A 20,488-nucleotide genomic window follows, 5' to 3' on the forward strand; every position below is an offset into this window, starting at 1 on the left:
ATGAGGATATTTCCATTTTATTTTACATTACATCTGTGAAACTAAGTCTCAAAGTAGGAGTTAGTGATTCTTCAGTGAGTAGAAAATCCCTCTGTAATCTCAAAGGGAAGTCTTGGCAGGGAGCAGGATCCCACCACCCAAGCTTGCACAGAGCTTGTTTAGAGTTTGCGTAACAGCAGGTCACATCTTCCCCATTAAAGGAGAGGCCACAGTGCCACGCTCCCATCCCTGAGGATACACAGTTGCTGCCTGCAGGTGGGAATAAGCCCCTCCCTCACCTCAGCAGCTCCCGGCCCTGCAGGGACAGGGCTGGTGTCTGAGGTGAGACAAAGCCAGGTACCCAGCTGGAAAGGCTGCCTGGGCTGAGCCCAGGAGAGAGCTCACTGCTGCCTGCTGTGCAGGAGGTGCTGGAACAAGGAGCCATCTTTCTGGCTTAGGGAGGTGGGTGAATCCAGCTCTGCCACTCTCCCAGCCTGCATCACCAGCACGCGGTCCGAGTCCAAGATGGTGTTCAGCCTGTGGAAACAAATGCCAGGACACACATTGGTGGATGTGAGGAGAAGCTCTGGGTGCCACTTCCCTTGCTGTTAAGGGTGCCCAAGACATGCCCAGCATGTCTTGGAGGAGCTGTGGAGGATCTCCCTCTGCACTCAAGGTCACAATGCAGTGCAGAGCTGCCTCTGCTCACTGCTGAAATGCAGCACCTCTTAGGAGGGCATCGTGATGCCTTCCAGTTGCTGGGATGGCAGGGCACCAGGAGCGCAGAGGGAAGTTCTGTGGGGGGAAGCTCAGGGCATGCCTGATTCTGGGGTTGCACAAAATATCTCCATCCCATTGAGTTGCTTTATTTACCCCAACATTTCCTCACCTGCCACCTCCCAAAGGCAGCAGAAATTGTGCATCAGCTGTTATTCCCCTGCAGTCTGGCATCTTTGCTTATGCTACCACCACTACTGGATTTGTAGTCGCCAGACAGCCAACCACAGGACCCACTGCACATACATGTGCCCAGGTCTGCCCAGACTGCCAGCAGAGCAGCAACCTCTGGCTCTGGATAGGGAAGACAGGACAGCAGGAATGTTCTGTACAGTCATGCACCGACCATTCAGTGTGAAACTACAGCCCTACAAAGCTGAAGCCACAAGGAAGACAGTGTACAGGATTTGAGCAGGCAAAAGGCATAATGGAGTTCAAGACTCTAGTTACACATTCATCTCCAAGAGAGTGCAGGCTACAGCACTGGAAATTACTTGGAGGGGCAAGAGACAAGTACAGAGTCACTTCTCATCCTGGATTTCACCCAAAGCTGAATGGCATGGAAAAAACATGGATACAAAACAACCCCATCATCACATTTCTCTCCCTACTGCTCTTCCCCATTGCCCTTCATCTCAATGGAAACGGGGCTGAGGCCATCTTCAACTCAGTCTTGCTGCTTTACCTTCTGCCACTCCTTCCTCTGCTGTTTCTCCTCTTTAATTATGCCCCCATCAAAGGTGGCCTCCCCACACCCAACCCAAAAAGACATCTCAGCCCACAGTGCCCTTGCACTTCTACTCTATTTATGCCTAACATCCCTAGTATAGGAACCACATTCCCTTTACACCCCTCCTGCTTCCCTCCCACACGATGTATTTAACAAGACCCACTTGATTCACTTGCCAGGCCCAGCCCACCCTGCCTGTCATCCATCACTCCCACTCCTGTGCAGCAGGACACCAGCCCCTGCCACCTGCTCATTTGATTTTTATTTTGGTGGTAACCTCTGTGCTTTGAAAACACCCTCCATACAATTGCATAACCCTCCTTCAAATGCTCCTCCACTTGGCAAGAATAAGAGCAGAGAACACCACCTAATGCTGATCCATCCCTTCCGTGCAGTACTCATGCTTTACCCTTCTCCCTCTGGCTGCAAACATCTACAGCTTCTACTCTAATTCTCTCAGATGTGGGGCAATCACTGTTGTTCTGTCCTGTCTGTGCAGTGTCTATCTTGCTGGTATAAGGTGCAGACTGGGACTAAAACTCAGGAAAACAGAACTATCCAGGAGGTGGCCACAGCCCTTTGCTGCTGGCTGTCCTGCACTGCCCTCTACTGAGCCAGGGATACCTGCTCCTACACAGTCTCCACATTGCCCCTTTCCACAGCATAGTTCTCCATTACTCCTTGCCCTAATTTGGGAGAACCACAAGGAATGATTCACCTGCCCTACCGATCCCAGCAGGCAGTGCCCAGGAAGAGAACACAACTCTGGGTACATTTCCCCCCTTTCATGTCCAGTTGTTCCCAGCATCCAGCAGAAAAGACAAAAGACAAGGTTCAGCTTTGGCACTTGAAAAACCTTATCACAGAGACCTCTGTGCTCAGCTTGAGGCCAAGGCATGGCATGTGCAGTCACCTCTCCCTGTGAGTGGCAGGATGGCTTTAGGCACAGAGGTTCTTCCCTACCTGTGAGCAATCGTCAAAACAGTTTTGTCAGCGAAGCGCTGGCGGATGGTCTGCTGCAGCAGCTGGTCTGTCTTCTGATCCACACTGGCTGTGGCCTCATCAATGCACAGCACCTGCCAGGGACAGAGAGTGAAGGGAGCTCCCAAGCACCACAGAAGAGACCCCACTCTGCCTAGAGACAGCCTGAGAAGTTAGCATGGGATGTCTGTTCCCATTAACCTCCCATCTGCAGCACTCTCCTCTGCTGCCCCAGCCACCCGCAGCTCCCATGGAGGCAGTGCACTCACCTTGGCCTGTGTCAGGAGAGCTCTGGCCAGACACACCAGCTGCCTCTGTCCCACAGACAGACTCTTTCCCTTCTCTCCCAGCTTGCTGTCCAGTCCACCTGCAGCAATCAAGATCAGCAGTCACCCACATCATCTGCACAGGGCCCCAAACAGCTCCACCAGTCCAAGGTTTTCCCAGTAGCACACAAAATCCCAATTTTGCTCAGGCCCAGGCCTTAGGAGCTGGAGCCTTTACAGTTAGACACAAGCAACATCTGGTACAGTTCCCTTAGCACTAAGGCCTGGTTTATCTCTCAGCTACTCCTCTAACACTCACTGAGGCCTGAATTGCAAAATTCTGCCATCCAGTGCATGACCTGCCAGTCCATTTGCCTCTAAATGTCAGGGAATGCCACTGGGTTGTACTGACCTGTTCCCACACTGGTTCTAGCGTGGCCTTGCCTAGCCCATTCCCTGCTGCATCCACCTCAGCTCCCTGCCTGAGCTAAGGCCTTCTCCCCTCTTGCAGAACCTGCACTCATCAGCTGGTTCTCACTGGTTTCCAGCTCACCCATCTGAGTAACAGCATCCCACAGGTGGCACTGCTCCAGCACCTCACGAAGCTCAGCATCCGTCCGTTTTCCCTGGGGGTCCAGGTTTTCTCTGATTGAGCCACTGAACAAAAATGGATCCTGTGGGATGATGGCCAGCCTTGATCTGCAAGCAAAAGAAACCTGAGGGCTCATGGGACAGGTTCTGCAGAAAAACAAAGATCTGCTATTTCTTTTTTCATGGGGTGTCTTAGTTGGCTACAAATCTTAGAGGCACAGAGACATGGGCCACATATTCAGCCTGGTTTCCTTAGCACAACTGTCAAGAAACAACAGAAAAACTTGTAAAAACCTGCCACAATCAGAAAAGAAAGTTCCACAATAGTCAGTCCTTCGCTCCTCACTCTTTACTTTGGCATCCATCCACTGACAGCTCTCAGCCACCATCAGCTACCCTTCACTCTGCTCAGCCATACCTCAGCTCCTCCAAGCCCACCCGCTGGCTGTCAACACCATCCAGGAGAATCCGGCCTGATTTCATCTCCACCATACGGAAAAGGGCCAAGAAAAGGGTGGATTTCCCAGATCCTGTGCGGCCCACAATCCCCAGCTTCTCTCCAGGGTAAACAGTGAAGCTCACGCCATCAAGTGCATTTGGCAAGCCTGCTCTGTATGCTAGGACCACTTGCTGAAACTCCACAAGCCCCTCACTTGGCCAGTCAGCAGAAACCTAAGAGGGATACACAGGTGAGAAAGAGTATAATAATGACTCATTGTCATCTTCAGCATCTCCTCCCCACAGTCCAAGCACCATCCCTCCCTTTAGATGGTAGCTTGACTTCTGAGCAGAACCAACACACAGCCCAGTCTCACCTCCAGCCCACCCCAAGGCTTGTTCTTCCATCACAGCTTGTATCTATCACCCATTTTGCTTTCCTACTCCTTCCCACCACTCCAGCCTTCACCAGTTCCTGCCAGAGATTGATCCTCTCCTGGAGATATACTGGTAAAAGATGCGTGATCAAGGTGGTTTCTGTTTTTTTGATCCCTTTTTTGATCCCTTTTCTGATCAAGGGTCCTCCACCCATTCACTGGAACCCTGTGATCTCCCCAGGGGGCAAGTGCAGGGCAAAGAACCAGAAGATGGGCCAGTACCTGAGAACACATTTGAGCTTTTACCTGGACCAGTTTATCCTGGGGCTCCATGGGGGTGTCTGTGGTGTACTCCTCTGTCCTCTCCACACTCACCATCATGATCTCTGTCTGAGTGAAACTGGCAATGAGACCTGAGAGCAGGTTTGTGACAGACAGGGCATATGAGAGTGACAGGCCCACAAGACCTGTGAGGACAAAACCATAAGCAAGAATGTCACTGGCAGGGAAGGAACATCTTGGTGGGCAGACAAAAAAAAAATAACAAAACCAAAGGAAAAGTCAGGACTCTGGAGTCTGGGGTCACACTTGAGGTCATAGATACACAGGAGCAGAGACAGGACCTGAAGCACTACACTGTGGGTGACTTGCTAGGGACAGGAAGCAGGAGCTCTGGATCTTACCCCAGTGTAGGAAAAGGTGTAGCTCTTGGCTGGGAGAGGATAAACCCCTTGGGCACAGCCTAGGAGTGGACACAGATCAATCACTGGCAGTCTACCTGGATTTCCCAGCTGCTTCTGGTGCTGGATGATGGCAATCCCTGCAATAGCAGTAACCACAGCAACCCCAATCATCTGCAAGCGGATGTCCAGCCACTTCATCACTGTGTTACTGGCAAAGAGGCAGCGCTGGTTCAGCTCCAGACGCAGCTGATTCTCCAACTCAAACCTGTCAGGCACACAACAGAGGTTTGCACTACTCAAATTCCACTCCTGCTGCCCCAGACAAAGGGCATTCTAGCCACCCTCTAACCAGCCCCACAAGAGGAAGGCCTTGGCCTATAAAGCCAAAGCTCTGTCTGCTCACCTCTTTGCTGCCCTCATGGCTCTGATAGTGCTCAGTCCTGAGAGGGTCTCTGAGAAGTGGGTGTAAATGGGAGACAGGGTGACACTGTGGAGGCGCTTGAGCTCCCGGGATGTGAAGCGGTAATAGCGCTGAACGAGGAAGTAGACTGCAGCCAGAGGGAGCAAGACCAGACCAATCCAAGGGAGGCCATAGGTTATTATCACCAGCATGCCCAAAAGCCCATAGATGTTGGCTAGGAAGATGTTGAGGATAAATGGCAGGCTGTCATCCACACAGTATATGTCTGAGGAGAAGCGGTTCAGGATCCGGCCTGTTGGTGTGGTGTCAAAGAAGGTGACTGTGGCCTGGCAATAAGGGAACCAGACAGTAAGAGTCAGTCAGCTGTGGTGAGATCCAACCACAGAGCAGTGTGCAGGAGAGCAGCACCAAGGGGAGCAGATAAGGCCACAAGGCGGTGGCTACCACAACCCACTTCCTTACCTCAGCCTCTAAAGCCAGCATCCACTAGCAGCCAAAAAACTCACGTTGTTTGCATGGGAAAAAGAAGCACTCCTAGTGTAGCTGACAGCTACTGAGAAAGCAGGCACTCAGACACCATGATGGCCTAACAGTAGCGAGGCAAATCTAGCCTCTAATCCAAATTTCCAATCCCCTAATCCTAACTCTAGCCTGAGGACTCAAGGAAGACGAAAACATGAAGAAAGTTAACTGACAAGTGCCAGCATCAGCCCTAGATCTTGCTTAATGACTCCTTCCAACCTCATCTAAACCTGAACTCACCATCCTGTAAAAGCTACTTTGACTTGACTGGCCTCATCTTGGCTATACATCTAAGCCTAATGAGTGAATCGATGCAGGTGGGAGCCATAAATCATCCTTCCATGGAACAAACAGAACTTATATTGAACTCCAGCTCATTGGCCCCTTGTGCTGGCTGTGGTGCAGTCCTTTTTGAATACAGTCCTACCAGCCAATACCAACAGAAACCTTAATCGATCTCCCACACCCTTACTGCCAGCTCTGAGAAGAATGTCAGCTTGCAGGAGCCTCAGCCTGCTCTGGACTTTGTGCCCATTACCTTTAGAATCCTTTGGAGCAGTCGGTCATGAATGACAACAGCAGCACGGACAGTGCCGAAAGCAAAAAGGAACGCCCGAATAATGGTGAAGAGTGAGTTGGCCCCTGCAATGCTCCCATAAACTATCAGGTAGAAATTCACATCCTCTGAGCTATTGGGATGGGCTGGGGTCTTGTCCAGATCTTGAATAGGGGAACTGGAAAAAAGGAGGAAGATTAATATCTGTCAGCATCCTCCTGACAGTAAACTCATAGACAGGGCACGAGGACCCAAGAGCATACTCTAGGAGAAATCAGGATACTTCAACCTGATATTCCTGTTACACCCCTTTGGCGTGTTGGGACAAATACTCTGATTATTATGCAGCTAGGGGGTCTTCCATCAGCCCCAGACAGAAACCTTTGGGCACATCATCAGGTCAGGTTTTTGATTATCTTTTTCAAAGCAGCCACACACATCCCCTGAAGCAAAATAGTCAATTTATCTATCCCTGCTCTCCAGGATCTTCACAGGAAATGCACTTAAGGACATTTCCAGCTTCCTTTGGCACCTCCAGACCATATTCACTTACACAAGCCCAGCAGTGGAGAAGAGAAGCAGCTCTGGGGAAGGCAGGGAAGATGAGCAGGCCATCACAGAGGTATTTGCTGTCTGGGATATGCTGGAGATCCAGTATGACAGCCACCAATCCGAGATATTTCTGGATGCTACAGAGAAAGACAGGCTACATAAAGAGAAATTCAACTTTTGAATCAGCAAATATGAAGCAGACAAGCTGAAGGGGAAGCTGCTGGACAACTTTAGCATAGTCTTGCTGCCCAGTATAGTCTTCCCCCTGTTAGTAGTAGAGCAGGAGTGAGGGAACAGCCTGTAGCTGCAGAGCATTGCTACAGAGGTACATTAATGCAAATGCAGCAGCAAGATGCCAGTTATAGCTCCCATGTGTGCCTCCTTCCTACTAAAGTAGTTTTTTGAGCTACTTTAATTTGGGGAAAAGTGGTCTTCCTGCTACAGGGAGAACATTTAAAGCCCTGGTGTCTTTTTTTCTGGACTCCATACAACCACGGAATTAAACAAGAGGAGAGGAGTGTCTGAAGACAGATGTGCTGCTGGGTCATTGCCTCACCTTGCATCAGGAACAGTGAGAAGAGGATTGATATTGCCAAGCAGCTGCCCATTGCCATCCAATAGGCCTTGTACACTTCAAAAGCCACAGCCCCTTCTTTTTTCTCTTCCTCCTTGTGGATGGGATTATTGTTTTGGATTGGTTCTTCTGCCTCTGTCTCTATGGCCTCTTCCTGTCCCTGTTCATTAGGGGCTGTGGGAATGGATGCAAAAAGCAACAAAGGTTAGTGTAGTGTTAAATTCTTCCTGCAGCTGTAGCTAACTGTGAACAGAGCAAGTCTAAACTATGTGGGACACCTTTTTCCCCACTTTCAAGACAAGGGCACCAACCCTGACATTTCTTCATCCAAAACTGGACTACAAGTGGAACAACAGGTTCCAATACTACTCTAGACCAATATCCAATGATACATGGGCCTCCTGTCCTTCTGTGTATACACCACCCACATGTTAGCACTGCCATGGCAGAACAAGATGGTGGGAGTTCTGTTCTAAGGCCAGCAGCCAGACAGATTCTGTCTGGAAGGTTAGCTGCACTGCCCCAGCTACCCTTAAGTTCATCAGGAACAGACCTTTATCCTTACACCCCTTGTCTGTATCCTTGAATTTGGGGAAGGCTTCAACAAGTGGCAGGATATCAGCTGGTGTGCCTGTGAAGAGAGACATGAAAATTCTTCAGCATCTGTGAGGAACAGGTGACAACTTTCTACCTTCCCACTGCCTCTTGCTCTGAAATGACCCAGTTGTGTTCTCTCATAACATTCCCTACGTTATACAGCAACTGTACCCTTGAAGGCTCCACTCCATTCAACCGTTACATCCTTCTGCCTCATCAGCTCCCCACATCTAGGGCTGTCCTGTTTTATCTGCACATCTGTACATTCTCTTCCACCCCATCTTTGCCCACACGCAGTGTTTTCAGTGTCCTCTTTTATCACTGGGTTCCCCACTAGTTAATCTAATTCCCTCAAGCCATTCCAAAACAAAGGCACAAGTGAATGCCTGAGAAAACAGACAGTGTACCTGTCTTAACTATCCTGCCATTGTCCATCAGCAACAAGGCATCAGCCTTCTCCAAAAACTCTGTCCTGTGAGTGCAAAGGACCCTGGTCTTATGTTTGAGAGCTCCGAAAATGCATTTCTGCATAATATGGTTGGCTACGTCTGCATCAACAGCAGCCAGGGGATCATCAAGGAGGTAAACTTCTTTCTCCTGGGAGGGGACAAAAGAAAAAAGGATACAGATGTTGACCTTGCTGGAGCAGGCAGTGCTGTAGAGAAAAGTCCAAGTGTCTCCATGTGGCATCACCTTTAGGCTAGCACAATTTGCTTTAAAGACATGCTGCCAGAGCTCACTGTACAGGTGAGTGCATCCAGCCTCTTTATATTTGACTTGGCACGATCTGCCACTCCTTTGTTATTTACCTGGTAAATGGCTCTGGCAAGTGCCAGTCGAGCCTTCTGTCCCCCACTGAGTGTCACACCATTTTCACCCACTTCTGTCTGATCACCTGCTGGTAAAATCTGAAATATTAAAAAAAATAATTTAGAAAGGGACAGGAAACTTCTGGGGACCCAAAACCAGGATACAGAGGCTCCTCTCCAGTCTCTGGCAGTAATTTCTAAGGTTGACACCAACAATTAAACAATGCAATGGTCTATACTCTGGTTCTGACAGACGACAGACAAGCCTTATTTATGCAATGAAAATCTTTTACACTCTAAAAAGTGGAGTGGTCACATCTGAACTACCCATTGAGAGCAACTTCTGGTCCAAGATAATTGTATACAATAATTTTCTGTGAGAACAAGAGCAGTGCCTGCATTAAAATTATGTCATGGTTCTTCCAAACAGTGTGACAATAAAAACTACCAAATTTCAGTACCCGGAAATAAGTCTCCTCTCAGTTTGGTAGCATAGGTGTATTCTACTAAATCTCAAATAAAAATCTTGCCTTTGCAGAGTATTCATAGCTCCAGCCAAAACAAACAGGAGCTGCTAAAGCTTGGCACTTCAAAAAATCAGGCATCAGCTTATAAAATGGGGGAAGGCTAGCTTTCTACCATATATGCAGCCAGATTTACTGGCTAATACAATCATAAACCTCAAATTTAGAATATCTGTCAGGAGCACTGACTTAGCCCTTCCAAATCCCAAAGAAGTTGCTTCTGATCCCCCACCTCCAAAAAAACATCATGCTGCTGATAGATTCTGCCTGAAAAACCCAATGGTCATCAGCTCTACAAAAACAACTCCTTTCCTCAGGATGAAGAACTTTTGGCTCAGCAGCAGAAGAAACCACCCAAAGTGCTACAAGAGTGACTTCACACCTTAAAGAAGTATGGGCACACCAGGAATGGTGTGGGCTTGGTGATCAGAGCAACATTGTGTGATGGGACATTGGAAAAGCAGCCTATGCCCTGAAAGAATAAGGACTGATTCCAGTGAGGCTCAGGATGTAAAAGCCCACCAAGTAGGCCCAGGCAGGTTTACAGTCTAGGCACTCACTTTCAGGTCCTCAGAGAGGGCACAGGCCTCCAGCACCTCCTCGTACAGCCTGGCATCATATTCTCTCCCAAAAAGGATGTTTTCACGGACAGTGGTAAACTGTATCCAAGGCTCCTGTGTGGCCAGACCAAATCCTTGCTCCAGGTCACAAACATACACTCGTCCACCTTGTCTGCAAGCACAACAGAAGTGGGTACAAAGCGCAACAAAGAAAAACTGCTGTCAGATCAAAATTACTTGCACTGGACAGTTCCCATCTGCCTTGGCATGGAGGGACCAGGCAGGGAAGAGTCTTTAGGCTACTTACTTAATGAGCTCTCCAGTGATGGCTGCAAGCAGAGAGCTTTTGCCAGAGCCAACCTTCCCAACAACCCCCAGGAGCATTCCCTGCAAAGGGAAATGAAAAGAAGCAACCTGATGTGCTGGTAATACAGGGTAGCTTGTCCAGATGTCCTGAGCCACACACAGCCTGTAAGGAAGCTGGCTGCCAGGACCACCTCACACATCCAGCAGTGCAGCTGGGTACAGCTGTCAGATAAACCAGACTCCTGATACAGCAGGACACAGATTTGAAAGGAGTATTAACTTCAGAGCCCTACTCTGTTCCCTGCCCCTTTTTCTCCTGCAGCAACAGTAGAAATCAGAGAGAACTAGTTCACCCCCTGTCAGTAAACCATGGATGTTGTGTAGTACTTTTCAGCTTTGAGACATAATATACATCCAGTACCTCTTGACTAAAGGAAGATTTTGATGCACAGCTCCTAAACTGAGGAAAACATGCCACCTCTACTCCAGTATTTCTAGTTTCCAGCATTTTTTCTCTAGTGCCATTTTTCTGTGTCCTTGCTCACCTTCCTCACTGACAGGTTTTCAATGTGCAGCTGCAGAGTGCCTGTGGATGAGGGCTGCCTGGTGCTTTCCTCCTCAACTGGCACCCAGGAGAAGGCTGCACATTTCATCTCCATGGCAGTAGCTGTATCTGAAGGGCTATCTACAAGTGAAAAGCAGAACAACAAAGCACTGCTGTGGGAAGGCCAGAAAATTAAAGGCCCCTGGCATCACAAATACCATCAGCTTTGTTCCCAAATGCAGAGACCATGGATGAGGCACTGCATGATGCCCTTGACCCATCCACAGAATGAGATTCTTGCCTACTAACTTGCCCTTAAACTTACACATCCCTTCTTCCAACCCTCCTGTCTCCAGCTCACACCATGCATGGCTGTCAGGGAGACACTGTAAGGATATAACCTGGTTTATTATTGCTGAAGGTAAAAGAAAGGCAGGGAGTTGGCCAAAGGTGATGAAAGAAGGAAAAGGCACTAATATGGCTCAGGAGAGGGGCAGCCACTCAAGCCTTTCTGCCAGGTGAAGCCAAGTTTCTTTATGGCTTCAGTGTCAGAAGAGCTTTGGTCAAAGGACAGAGAGAGCTGCTTGTCCTACTGTAACACTAATGGCTTTGTGGGGACAAGCAGTGGCTTATGGTTGGTAAACTGGAGTGTTATAGCCTTGTCTCCTGCTTTCCACAGAAATTAAGAGAAGTGTATCCACTGTGCTTCTACCCAGCTGAACATCTTGAATAATAGGGTGACAGCCAGCTGCCCTCCAGTACTGCCCCTGGGCCTTGCACCTCAGCTGCCTGCTCTGAACATCTGCTGACCAGAATCTCAGGCCTAGCAGATTCTTTAACATTACCTAGGGCATAATAAGCTTCCAGGTCCTGGTCCATGAGTTCAAAGAATTGCTGGATTCGATCCAAGGAAACTTTGGCCTCCAAGATTGCATTCAACACCCATGGGAAGCCATTGAGGGGTAGAATAAGCATCCCAACAAGGGCCAAGGCTGTGAACACCTGTATGGGTAAGCAAACAGCCATGAGCTGGAGCCAGTACCTCCCTTGTATCCTCCAAACAGCTTCACCAATGAGAACCTGGAGAGCTGCGGAGAGGCATGGCCAGGGTTTATTTCCCAGAGAAGATGCCTCAGGACTGCAGTTCCACTGTGGACTGTGTTCTGCACAGCACATGTTTGGAGCTCTCCTTACTACCTACTCACCTTTGTGGCAGTGAGCTGGTGGCCCAAGAGGACATAGGTGATGAAGATGGCAATGGAGACAACAACAGGCACTGCTGCCCACATGTACACACACAAAGCATCCAGGTAACTGACAGTCTGCACTTTCTGCAGCTCTTTAGCCCGGCAGGCATTTATCCTGTTGCTGAAGTGCTTCTCCCAGGCATAAAACTTGATCACACGAATGCCACATAGGAACTCTGTCATTAGCTGCAGGCAACAAGGAAAACAACATCAAACAAACAGTGCCCAGGAAGCCTGGGCTGTGCTTGGGTGTGCAGTTGTCTCACATCTCACTAAGATGTTAGGAACCATTTATTGCTAACAAAGACAAGTGACAACTACCGGAAACTTTGTGCTCATCCATCCCACCAGCTTCTTCAGCCACCCATGATGTGTCCAACTCAGGAAAAGGCAAAATATTATACTACCTTCCAAGTGAAAGATGAACAACACAAGTGAAGGGATGTGTGGAATTGCTAGCTGCAGCCTGGACACTATTTACTTGTGTCTACTGACAGTACCTTGAGATAACACCTGACTCTCAGGCCTGGTCCTGCCCTGACACAGCTAGTCTGTATCCAGAGCCTGGCAGGTTCATTTCCAGAACTCTGGTGTCCCTGCAGGATGCAGTCTCCTCATTTCTGCTCTCAGGTCAGCAGATATAGAGCAAGCTTACTGTGCCTCTGCCCAACATTAAAGAAAACCAACAAGAGAGACTTTATTCAGCAAACCAGTCTTACAACAGTTGGAGATCAGATACAACTCTGCTAGACACCCCTTCTGTTAGGAAAGTAAGTATTTTTAAAGCTGCAAACAGTTCTGACAGGGAGTTGACCTATGTTTCATGCTTCTGAAGCACCAGTGAAACTACTGTCCCCTCAAATTAGAGATAAAACATGAAAAGGTGGGAATCAAATGTCGGACATCTGGTGAGAAGAGATGGCACTGCAAATATGGGAAAAGCAGTGGAAAAGATGACTGAGAGTGCCAAGCCTGGAGCCATATAAAATTACATTCATGACCATTGCCTTTGTCCAGACTTCAAGCCACTTTAGCATTGATGGCATCACTGGAGGAATAGGATAGATGCGTATCTAGAGGAAGCCATCTTACCTTAACTACTGTACACAGAAAAGAAACTTGCAAGGGAACCTAATTAGCCCAGGCACAAGACAAGCATTGGGGTGGTGGTGAAATGACATTACTCTGAAATACTTTCAACCAAAGTGTGTGTGTGTTTGTGTGTGTGTGTCTGTGTGCCCCCCTTCTGGCATTTTTCTCAACAGATGCAATTCAATGAATCTGCCTGAATCACGACTAGTGGCCAAGAAGTCGATGTTGTGGGGCAAACAGGGAAAAATATAAACCCAGAGAGATACCACTGCTCCTCACCTTGACTCGTGTGTCCTTGTGTGCCAGCATCTTCTTGTTGTTCGCCATGATGCGGTTAGCTATGATCTTGTTGATGGGCACGAGCAGCAGCGCCAGGGCCATGCCTCCCAGAAAGGCTATCCCCACCTGCTGGTGGAGGAGGTAGAGGGTAATGGCGAGCTGGACAGGCAGGCTCCACAGCTCGTGGAAGCTGCGGCAGAAGTTGACCAATCTATTGGTGTCCGTGCTCATGAAGTTGACGATCTCCCCCACGGTGAAGCGCGCCAGGCAGGTGCCGCTGACACGCAGAGCCTTGCGGTAGATGGCGGAGATGACAGCGGCCCGCACCATCAGCGCCACCTTGTTAACCTCGTAGCTGAACTGGTTCCGCAAGAGAGCGCCCAGGAAGGAGCCAGCGAAGAGCCCCAGGGCATACAGAAACCCGTGGCTCAGGGGCTCCTGCCGGGACTCCATGAAGTTTACCAGCAAGTTCAGCAGCAGAGGACCGGAAAAATCCAGCAGGCTGCCAGCCAGCTTGAGAAAGCCAAGGCTGTAGAAACGAAGCCCAAAGGCCGCATGCAGCACCGACACGAGGCGCACAGCTCCCTGGGCATGGTGTGGGCTGTCTGGAGCATCACTACTCCCATCAGCTCCAGCAATCATTGGGCTGGTAAGAGACACCGTCTCCTCCTCTGCTTGGTGAAGAGCTGCTTTCTTCTGCCAACAAGAGTAGAACCGGTCACAGACCCTGGCAGTCTGGAGCTGGCGAGGAAGCACATAGACATCCTGTGGCTGGTTCAGCTTCTGCTGGTAGCCACGCTTCATGAGGGGATTCATCCAGGTGTAAAAGAAGCGTGAGAGCCAGCTCTCACCATCCTCTGCCACTCTCTGCTGGCCAGGCATTGGGATCTCTGGCCCTGAGATGGGCTGGTCTTGTTGCCAGGAGCAATTGATGGAGAGGAAGTCTTGCCTGCCAGCAGTGGGGAAGAGGTAGCTGACCACATAGGCAAGCAGAGAGGCCAGTTGCAGACAGAGAATGGCAAACCTGGAGGAGACTCCGGGGTGGCCAGGGGACCAAGCTGTCCCCCTGTGGCAGTACCACACCAGTGTGATGATGAGGGAAGGCAGGGGTAAGAGGGTGAGGAGAGCCAGGGCTGCAGGGCCCCGGGTGAAGCCGTGAACCGACCTGCGGAGCATGACAAGAGCGAAGCCATGCACCAGCCATGCCAGGGCAGCGGTGCCATTGGCCAGCACTTCCAGGTACACAGGGCCCAGCTCCTGCTGGGAAATGGTGGCTGGGATGGTATCAGCAAAGAACAGGCCAGCAAGCACGAAGGAGGTAGCGATTCTCCACCCCCAGCTTGGCCTGCAAGGCGCACCGGAGGCAGACCTTGAGGAGGAGGAAAGAGCAGTGAAATAAATTAGTTGAAATTCCACTGCCTCTCAGTCAGTACTGTCCTTTCTTCCTCTCCTCTTCTCCATATTTATACATCCACTCCTGCCTCCCTAGATCTGTAACTTTTTCTGACAGCAGGCATTGCTAAACTACATCAAGTCAATACAGCTCACTCTGGTCAATACCAGAAATTTAGATATTACCAAAGAAAAGCATTTTTTTACAGAGATCTGTTTGCAAATTACACTCCAATCCTTGAGGATCAACAGCAAAAAAAGTATATTTAACCTCTTTAACACAGATTTTGGATTACAAAATTCTCTGTGTCACATCTCTGATCCTTGATTTCCTTTTCTGTGGGATAATTTTTCTAGAAACATAATTTTTATCACTGTAGTTTCAGTGATATTATGCTTATGAAGTCTATCATTGCCCATCAAAATACTTCATTATCACGGGAATTTTGTGGCCTTTCAGCATCAGTGAATGTTGTCATGTTTACAAATTCCAGAGAGAGTAAACAGAAAAACAGTTTTTAATTTCTCTGAACTCCTTATTGCCTTATATATATCTTCTATGCCACCTTTGATTTAGATCCTCTCCCAGAATATTCTCAATTTTCCCAGTTCTCATTAACTGAAAAAGCTCTTAATTACATCCTGTGACTTTATGCCCATAACCCCCTCTATTTTTTCTGGATTGCTCTCTGTACACTGAATTAAGACAGATGCTGTCAAATATAATAGCATTATAATATTGCGTCCTTCCTTAATTACATATTCAGCACATGATAGTGAGATACAATTTCCAGCCTTTCCACCCCACCTGCAGTCCTGCATAATAATCAAGAGCCAGACAAGTCAGTTGTCATACCTTGGAGTGCCAATGAAGCAGGCACTGACCACTGCAAGGATCACATGAGGAACCACATTTAATGTCAGCTGGTTAAAGCAATGGCCAATGCTGCCACGAACCCACACAGGGAGTGGATCTTCTGGGCTGGTCCCACACAAACCAGCCAGGATATTCTCCATCCTTTGCTAGTAATTCAGTGTCAGAGACAGGATGTCCTAAAGAAAAAGCAGCACGAGGTAAAAAAACATATGAACTACACCCCAGTTCAAGATGGAGTGATGAGTAATTAATACAGAGCTAGAAGCAAGTTCCTGGGTCAAAGTGCAATCCTGGCTATTGTTCACTCACTATCACATAACTTAGTTCATAAAATGATCAAACTCCAGCTAAAAATACATTATGCTGTTTATTCCCTTAAGTCACCCTGGGACTGCAATGCTCTGTGAAATTGAGGCTTTCTTATTTCCAGATATTTTTTTTCCCCCACGGCGAGTTTATCCTCGGTAAGTAGTATAAAGAAATATTTTCCTTTCTATGGATCGGTATGAAAAACATTTTGAGCTGCTTAAGCAATAACCTATTCATTGTGTCTCCACGTTACTCCTTAAGGCAGCGTGTGCCACGGAACAGCCCCCAGCGGCAGGGGAGGATGCTGGTGCCCATCCCGGGAAGCAGGCGGCACCTCAGAGCTACACGGGACTGTGGCACAGCTGGGACTGAAGCGCAGCTGGCAAGGCCTGGCTTTGCTCGGATTTCTGCTCGCCCCAGCCCGTCCCATCTCCAGCGCGGGGCCCGGCACTCGGGCGGGGGCAGTGCAGCGCCGCGGCTGCGACCCCGCCACAGCGGCCCCTGCGCAGCGCCGGGCCCCTCCCACTCGGCCCGGGGGCGGGCGCTGCGGCCGCCGCCTTCCCGGAGCCGGGCGGGCCCCCGGCCGCCCCGCCGCCCCCGGTGCCCCCGCCGCCCCCGGCCCGGTACCTCGGCTCCCCGGCGGCGCCGCCCCGCGCGCCCCTGGCGGCCCGGAGGACTCGGGGCAGCCCCGGCGGTGGCGGGGCCCCAGCGGGATCCGGGTACCAGCCACAGGCCGAGCTGAGAGAGAGGGGAGAGCGAGGCAATGCAGCACGCTCAGCTCGCTCAGACTTCTGCCTCCCGGTTAAAAAGTATAAATTACCCAGATTGAAACCCGGGCTCCGGCCGTGAACAACGGTGATTTTCCCCAAATTCTTCCAGTTCTGTCCTGGTGATCTTATCCCTCCCTTCCTACTCCTATGATTTTTGGCTCACAGCACCGGATGCATATTACAGACTTACAGTGTCACCGTGTACCAATATAGGAATATTTATGAAGCACTGTATTGTGCAAGCATTAACAGGTGTAGCCCAGGTGGTGTTTACAGGTATAAACGTACTTCTACAGGTACAGCATTCTTTGTGTATAGACAGTGCTACAAGATGAAAACGACATTGCTGAAGAGCACCTTGCCAATAACACCTCAATCTAAGCACAGTGACAGAGGTCTGACACAGTGAGAGATCGTGATGTTAAGCTGACATCTGAATAACGCAGGGTAAATGAATCGTCTGTTTCACCTGTGTTGTGTTCAGTGACTGTCTGGAGCACACATGCAAGCAGCACCCCCAAATGTGACACTCATTCTTTACTATATAGTATGTTGCATTGGGGTGGGGAGAGACAATTTCCAGATGAGATAAAGCCAACCAGAGAGGGCTTCCTGCTCCATCTGCTCTGGACTATTATATAGTAACAGGAGAGTGCTGTAAATGTCACCACATTACCTAGCAATTTTAGCTGCTACTGGTGATTTTTATAGCTGATGATCCAAATGTTTCAACTATCCCAAACCCTCTCTCATTACCGTATTGCCAGGGAAAATAAGCATATCCCTGTAAATAACACATCACAGCTAGAAAACTTTACTTTCAACATGCAGCTCACCAGAGAAACAAAAAGCATTTTGAGCTTGGAGGTGTTACCAGCGCAGTGCTGAGGAAGGAAAGCATCAGTGACATTCCTGAGAAACACAGGGCAATCTGGCCGAGTGTGGAACAGCAGAGACGAGCAAGAGCTCAGTGGCCACACTACTCTCTGACTACGGTTTCCTTGAAAGGAGCAGGAGTGCATTTTCTCTGCAAGCCTCTCTCTCTCCATTCCCTCCTTATTTAATCAACATTTCTCACATGCCTGAAAGCAAACTTTGTGTGGCAGAGTTGCAAGGTTGCCTTTACATGACCAAGCTACTCATACTGTACACTGCATTTGGCCAGCCTGCTCTTTTCCCCCAGAAGTCATCCAAAAGTTTCTAGACTAAACTTCGTGAAGAGGCCTTGAGAGTAAGTTTTATGCCCTCTCTGCTCAGGCAACCTTCCCTTCAACGAAAATGCTGTGAAAGCAGAAAACTCTCAAAACAGCAAGTAGGGGTTGTGTGAGCATGAAGCACTGAATTGCACACAAGTGAAGCTGATTTCAGATTTCATATTTCATGGCTCTGATATCTTATTTATTTCCAAATGAAACAAACAAACAAAACCAACCAAACAAATAGCCTCAAAATACCCACAACCCCAACCAAACAAGTACTTCCTGTGTCTTAATAAGATACCAGAAAAGTTCCTGGATATCAGCAAAGAACAACCTTTCTCCCCTGAGCTAATCACTCTCAGAGGTTTTCCATTTGGCCACACTGTATTTAGCATTATCTTTTTTCATGTGCTGCATCCTGCTTGCTCATCTCTCCTAACCTCTTCAGGTTCAAAACCATGAACTTTATCATTTCACCTGAAAGATGGACAACTATCTCATGCCACAGATTCATTTTTGGTCTAGACAGCATTGACTACACATATAGGAAAACCAACACAAAGGGTATTAAAAAAGGAACACCAGGAAAATACCAGTCCATCCTAACTGATCTGAAATCACTTTGCCTGTTCTGCCTAAGTGCATTTAAAGAGCATCACAGCAATAATTGAAGTAGACATTCTTCCTTTCCCATGCTTCCTTTTGGCTATTCCCCCTGCTCCTGAATATTGCTGCCTATGCCATTTACTGCTATGTATTTGATTGATTTAAGATGTGCAGCACATGAAGTACAGGCTGGTGGCTATATTGCTTACAAAGTAACTTGCACACTATAAATAATCATACACCTAGTAATCATAAAAAACCCAGAGCATTCAAAATTGAAAAAAACCCCATCACCATTAGGTTTAATTTAATCCACCTCCACAGGCCATGCAGGCCAGATTTTATTCACTATTATCCAGAGTTTGTTAATGCTCTAGATTGACAAATCCCAGTGAGGAAGCACTATCTGGCAAAGGGAGACTGCCCCCTCCCCCCTTTCTCTGATGCATTTGTTTTGTAACAGATTACTTAATACCAATCCCAGGACTCAGGGAGTCAGTGTAGGCTGCATGCCCATTCCACTTCCAAGCTATAAGTAAATATTGAGCTGAAACAGAAGCCAGCCTAGACAAGCCTTAGATTCAGAATTATCAACCTTGTAATTATAGATGTAAAATCTCTGAAAGCAATTGTCTATTTGGATGCATTTTCTGTGCTCCCAGCCAGGACTCTGTTGTTAGCTGAACCATCCTCAAATTCCATGACGACACAGCCAAGGAAGATTTGATTACTTGGCTCAGTCCAAAATTTTTTATGAACAGGCTGCTTTGCCTGGACCTGAAGGCACAAGATAGATATTGTGCCCTGTTTTCCAGGGAAAAAAATAATGCCAGGTTCAGGAGACAGAGGAGTATCTTCTCAGGCATCTCCTCACGAGAACACCAATTCTGTTATAGAAACACAGAAACTGTCTTTGTAGTTACTCACAGCCTAGCCATTCAACATTACATGGTTGTCTCATGCCCTTGGACTCAGACAAGAACGTAAAAAATTATAATTAAGGTATTACGTTTTTCTCTTTTACTGGTCTGCTTCTTAACCTAATGGTCCAACCTGAATTAACTTAAATTCTGATTTCTGTTTACTTGTTTATACAAAGCTACTCCTAACTTTTCTTATTCTGTTCTTTCTGTCATTTGCTCCCCTTTCTTATTTGGGGCCTAATGAGAATTCAGAGGCACTTTATTACCTCAACATTGCCCTCAGCACTCAATTAGCTAAAACCTCTCCAAGCAGCAGCTAATTGCAAGTTCAACTATGAGCCCTGGAATTCCAAAGAGGAGTTTAGGAGCTGAATTTCTAGCAGAACAGACTGACTGGCACCTCTGTCATCCAATGAGAGTCTAAAGCACCAACTGTAGGGATGCTACAAAAACCTCTGCAAAGCAGGTAAGGACCTTGCCTGACTCTTTTAATCCCTGAGACAAACTAGTGCTTCCTCTTCCAACTATGTGAAAACTTTCAGTTTGCTCTGCACCATTTGGCCTAGATTTCACTACTGATTTTAAGAATAATTTAACTGGATCCCACTATAGATGCTCCCTTTAAGCATTTAACTTAGTAAGGCATGCGGTTAAAAGATGATACTACATCTAGTTGAAAATGAGTTTATAAATTGCAATTATAAATTTTAATTGTAAGGCAATGCTCAGTAAGATGACAGGGTGCTAAAAAATGCTAATGAGCACTGGTCAGTCTCCAATAAATGGAATTTTTCTCTTAGGAAGTCTTTTAACATCATAACACACAGGGTGTTTGCTTTCTTTTTACCATTTCTCTCATGAGCAGTTTTCTTACTGGTGTGCAGATAAGATGCTTTAATGAACTTTCTCTTTAGTTTTTATTATCTGGATTCTTTCACCTTCCAAATGTCACTAAAATCTATGATCATAGACCACCGGAATATCTCCTATAGGATTCCTCTGGATAT

The 20,488-nt window shown here is 48.0% G+C and overlaps 1 protein-coding gene across 3 annotated transcripts; it reads right to left on the reverse strand.

The window, feature by feature from the left end:
• Nucleotide 1: 1 nt before the first annotated feature.
• Nucleotides 2-16,910, reverse strand: ABCC10 (ATP binding cassette subfamily C member 10). Of its 3 annotated transcripts, none has more exons than XM_079332415.1 (22): nt 16,816-16,910; nt 15,654-15,850; nt 13,406-14,774; nt 11,993-12,220; nt 11,633-11,789; nt 10,789-10,928; nt 10,245-10,324; nt 9,938-10,109; nt 8,854-8,952; nt 8,452-8,641; nt 8,001-8,078; nt 7,430-7,621; nt 6,875-7,010; nt 6,304-6,499; nt 5,226-5,569; nt 4,918-5,087; nt 4,446-4,606; nt 3,743-3,996; nt 3,287-3,432; nt 2,737-2,834; nt 2,450-2,562; nt 2-516 (listed from the first exon to the last, which is right to left on the reverse strand). In XM_079332415.1, exons 2-22 carry the CDS (start codon nt 15,812-15,814, stop codon nt 381-383), a joined length of 4,620 nt encoding a protein of 1,539 aa, XP_079188541.1. In that variant the 5' UTR covers nt 15,815-15,850; nt 16,816-16,910; the 3' UTR covers nt 2-380. The 3 variants fall into 3 exon arrangements, with proteins under 3 accessions (XP_079188541.1, XP_079188543.1, XP_079188542.1); XM_079332417.1 differs by lacking the exon at nt 16,816-16,910 and adding an exon at nt 16,611-16,650; XM_079332416.1 differs by lacking the exon at nt 16,816-16,910 and adding an exon at nt 16,213-16,426.
• Between the last annotated feature and the right edge of the window lie 3,578 nt (nt 16,911-20,488).

This window comes from Erithacus rubecula (assembly GCF_903797595.1).
Source record: "Erithacus rubecula genome assembly, chromosome: 2".
Lineage (NCBI taxonomy): Eukaryota > Metazoa > Chordata > Aves > Passeriformes > Muscicapidae > Erithacus > Erithacus rubecula.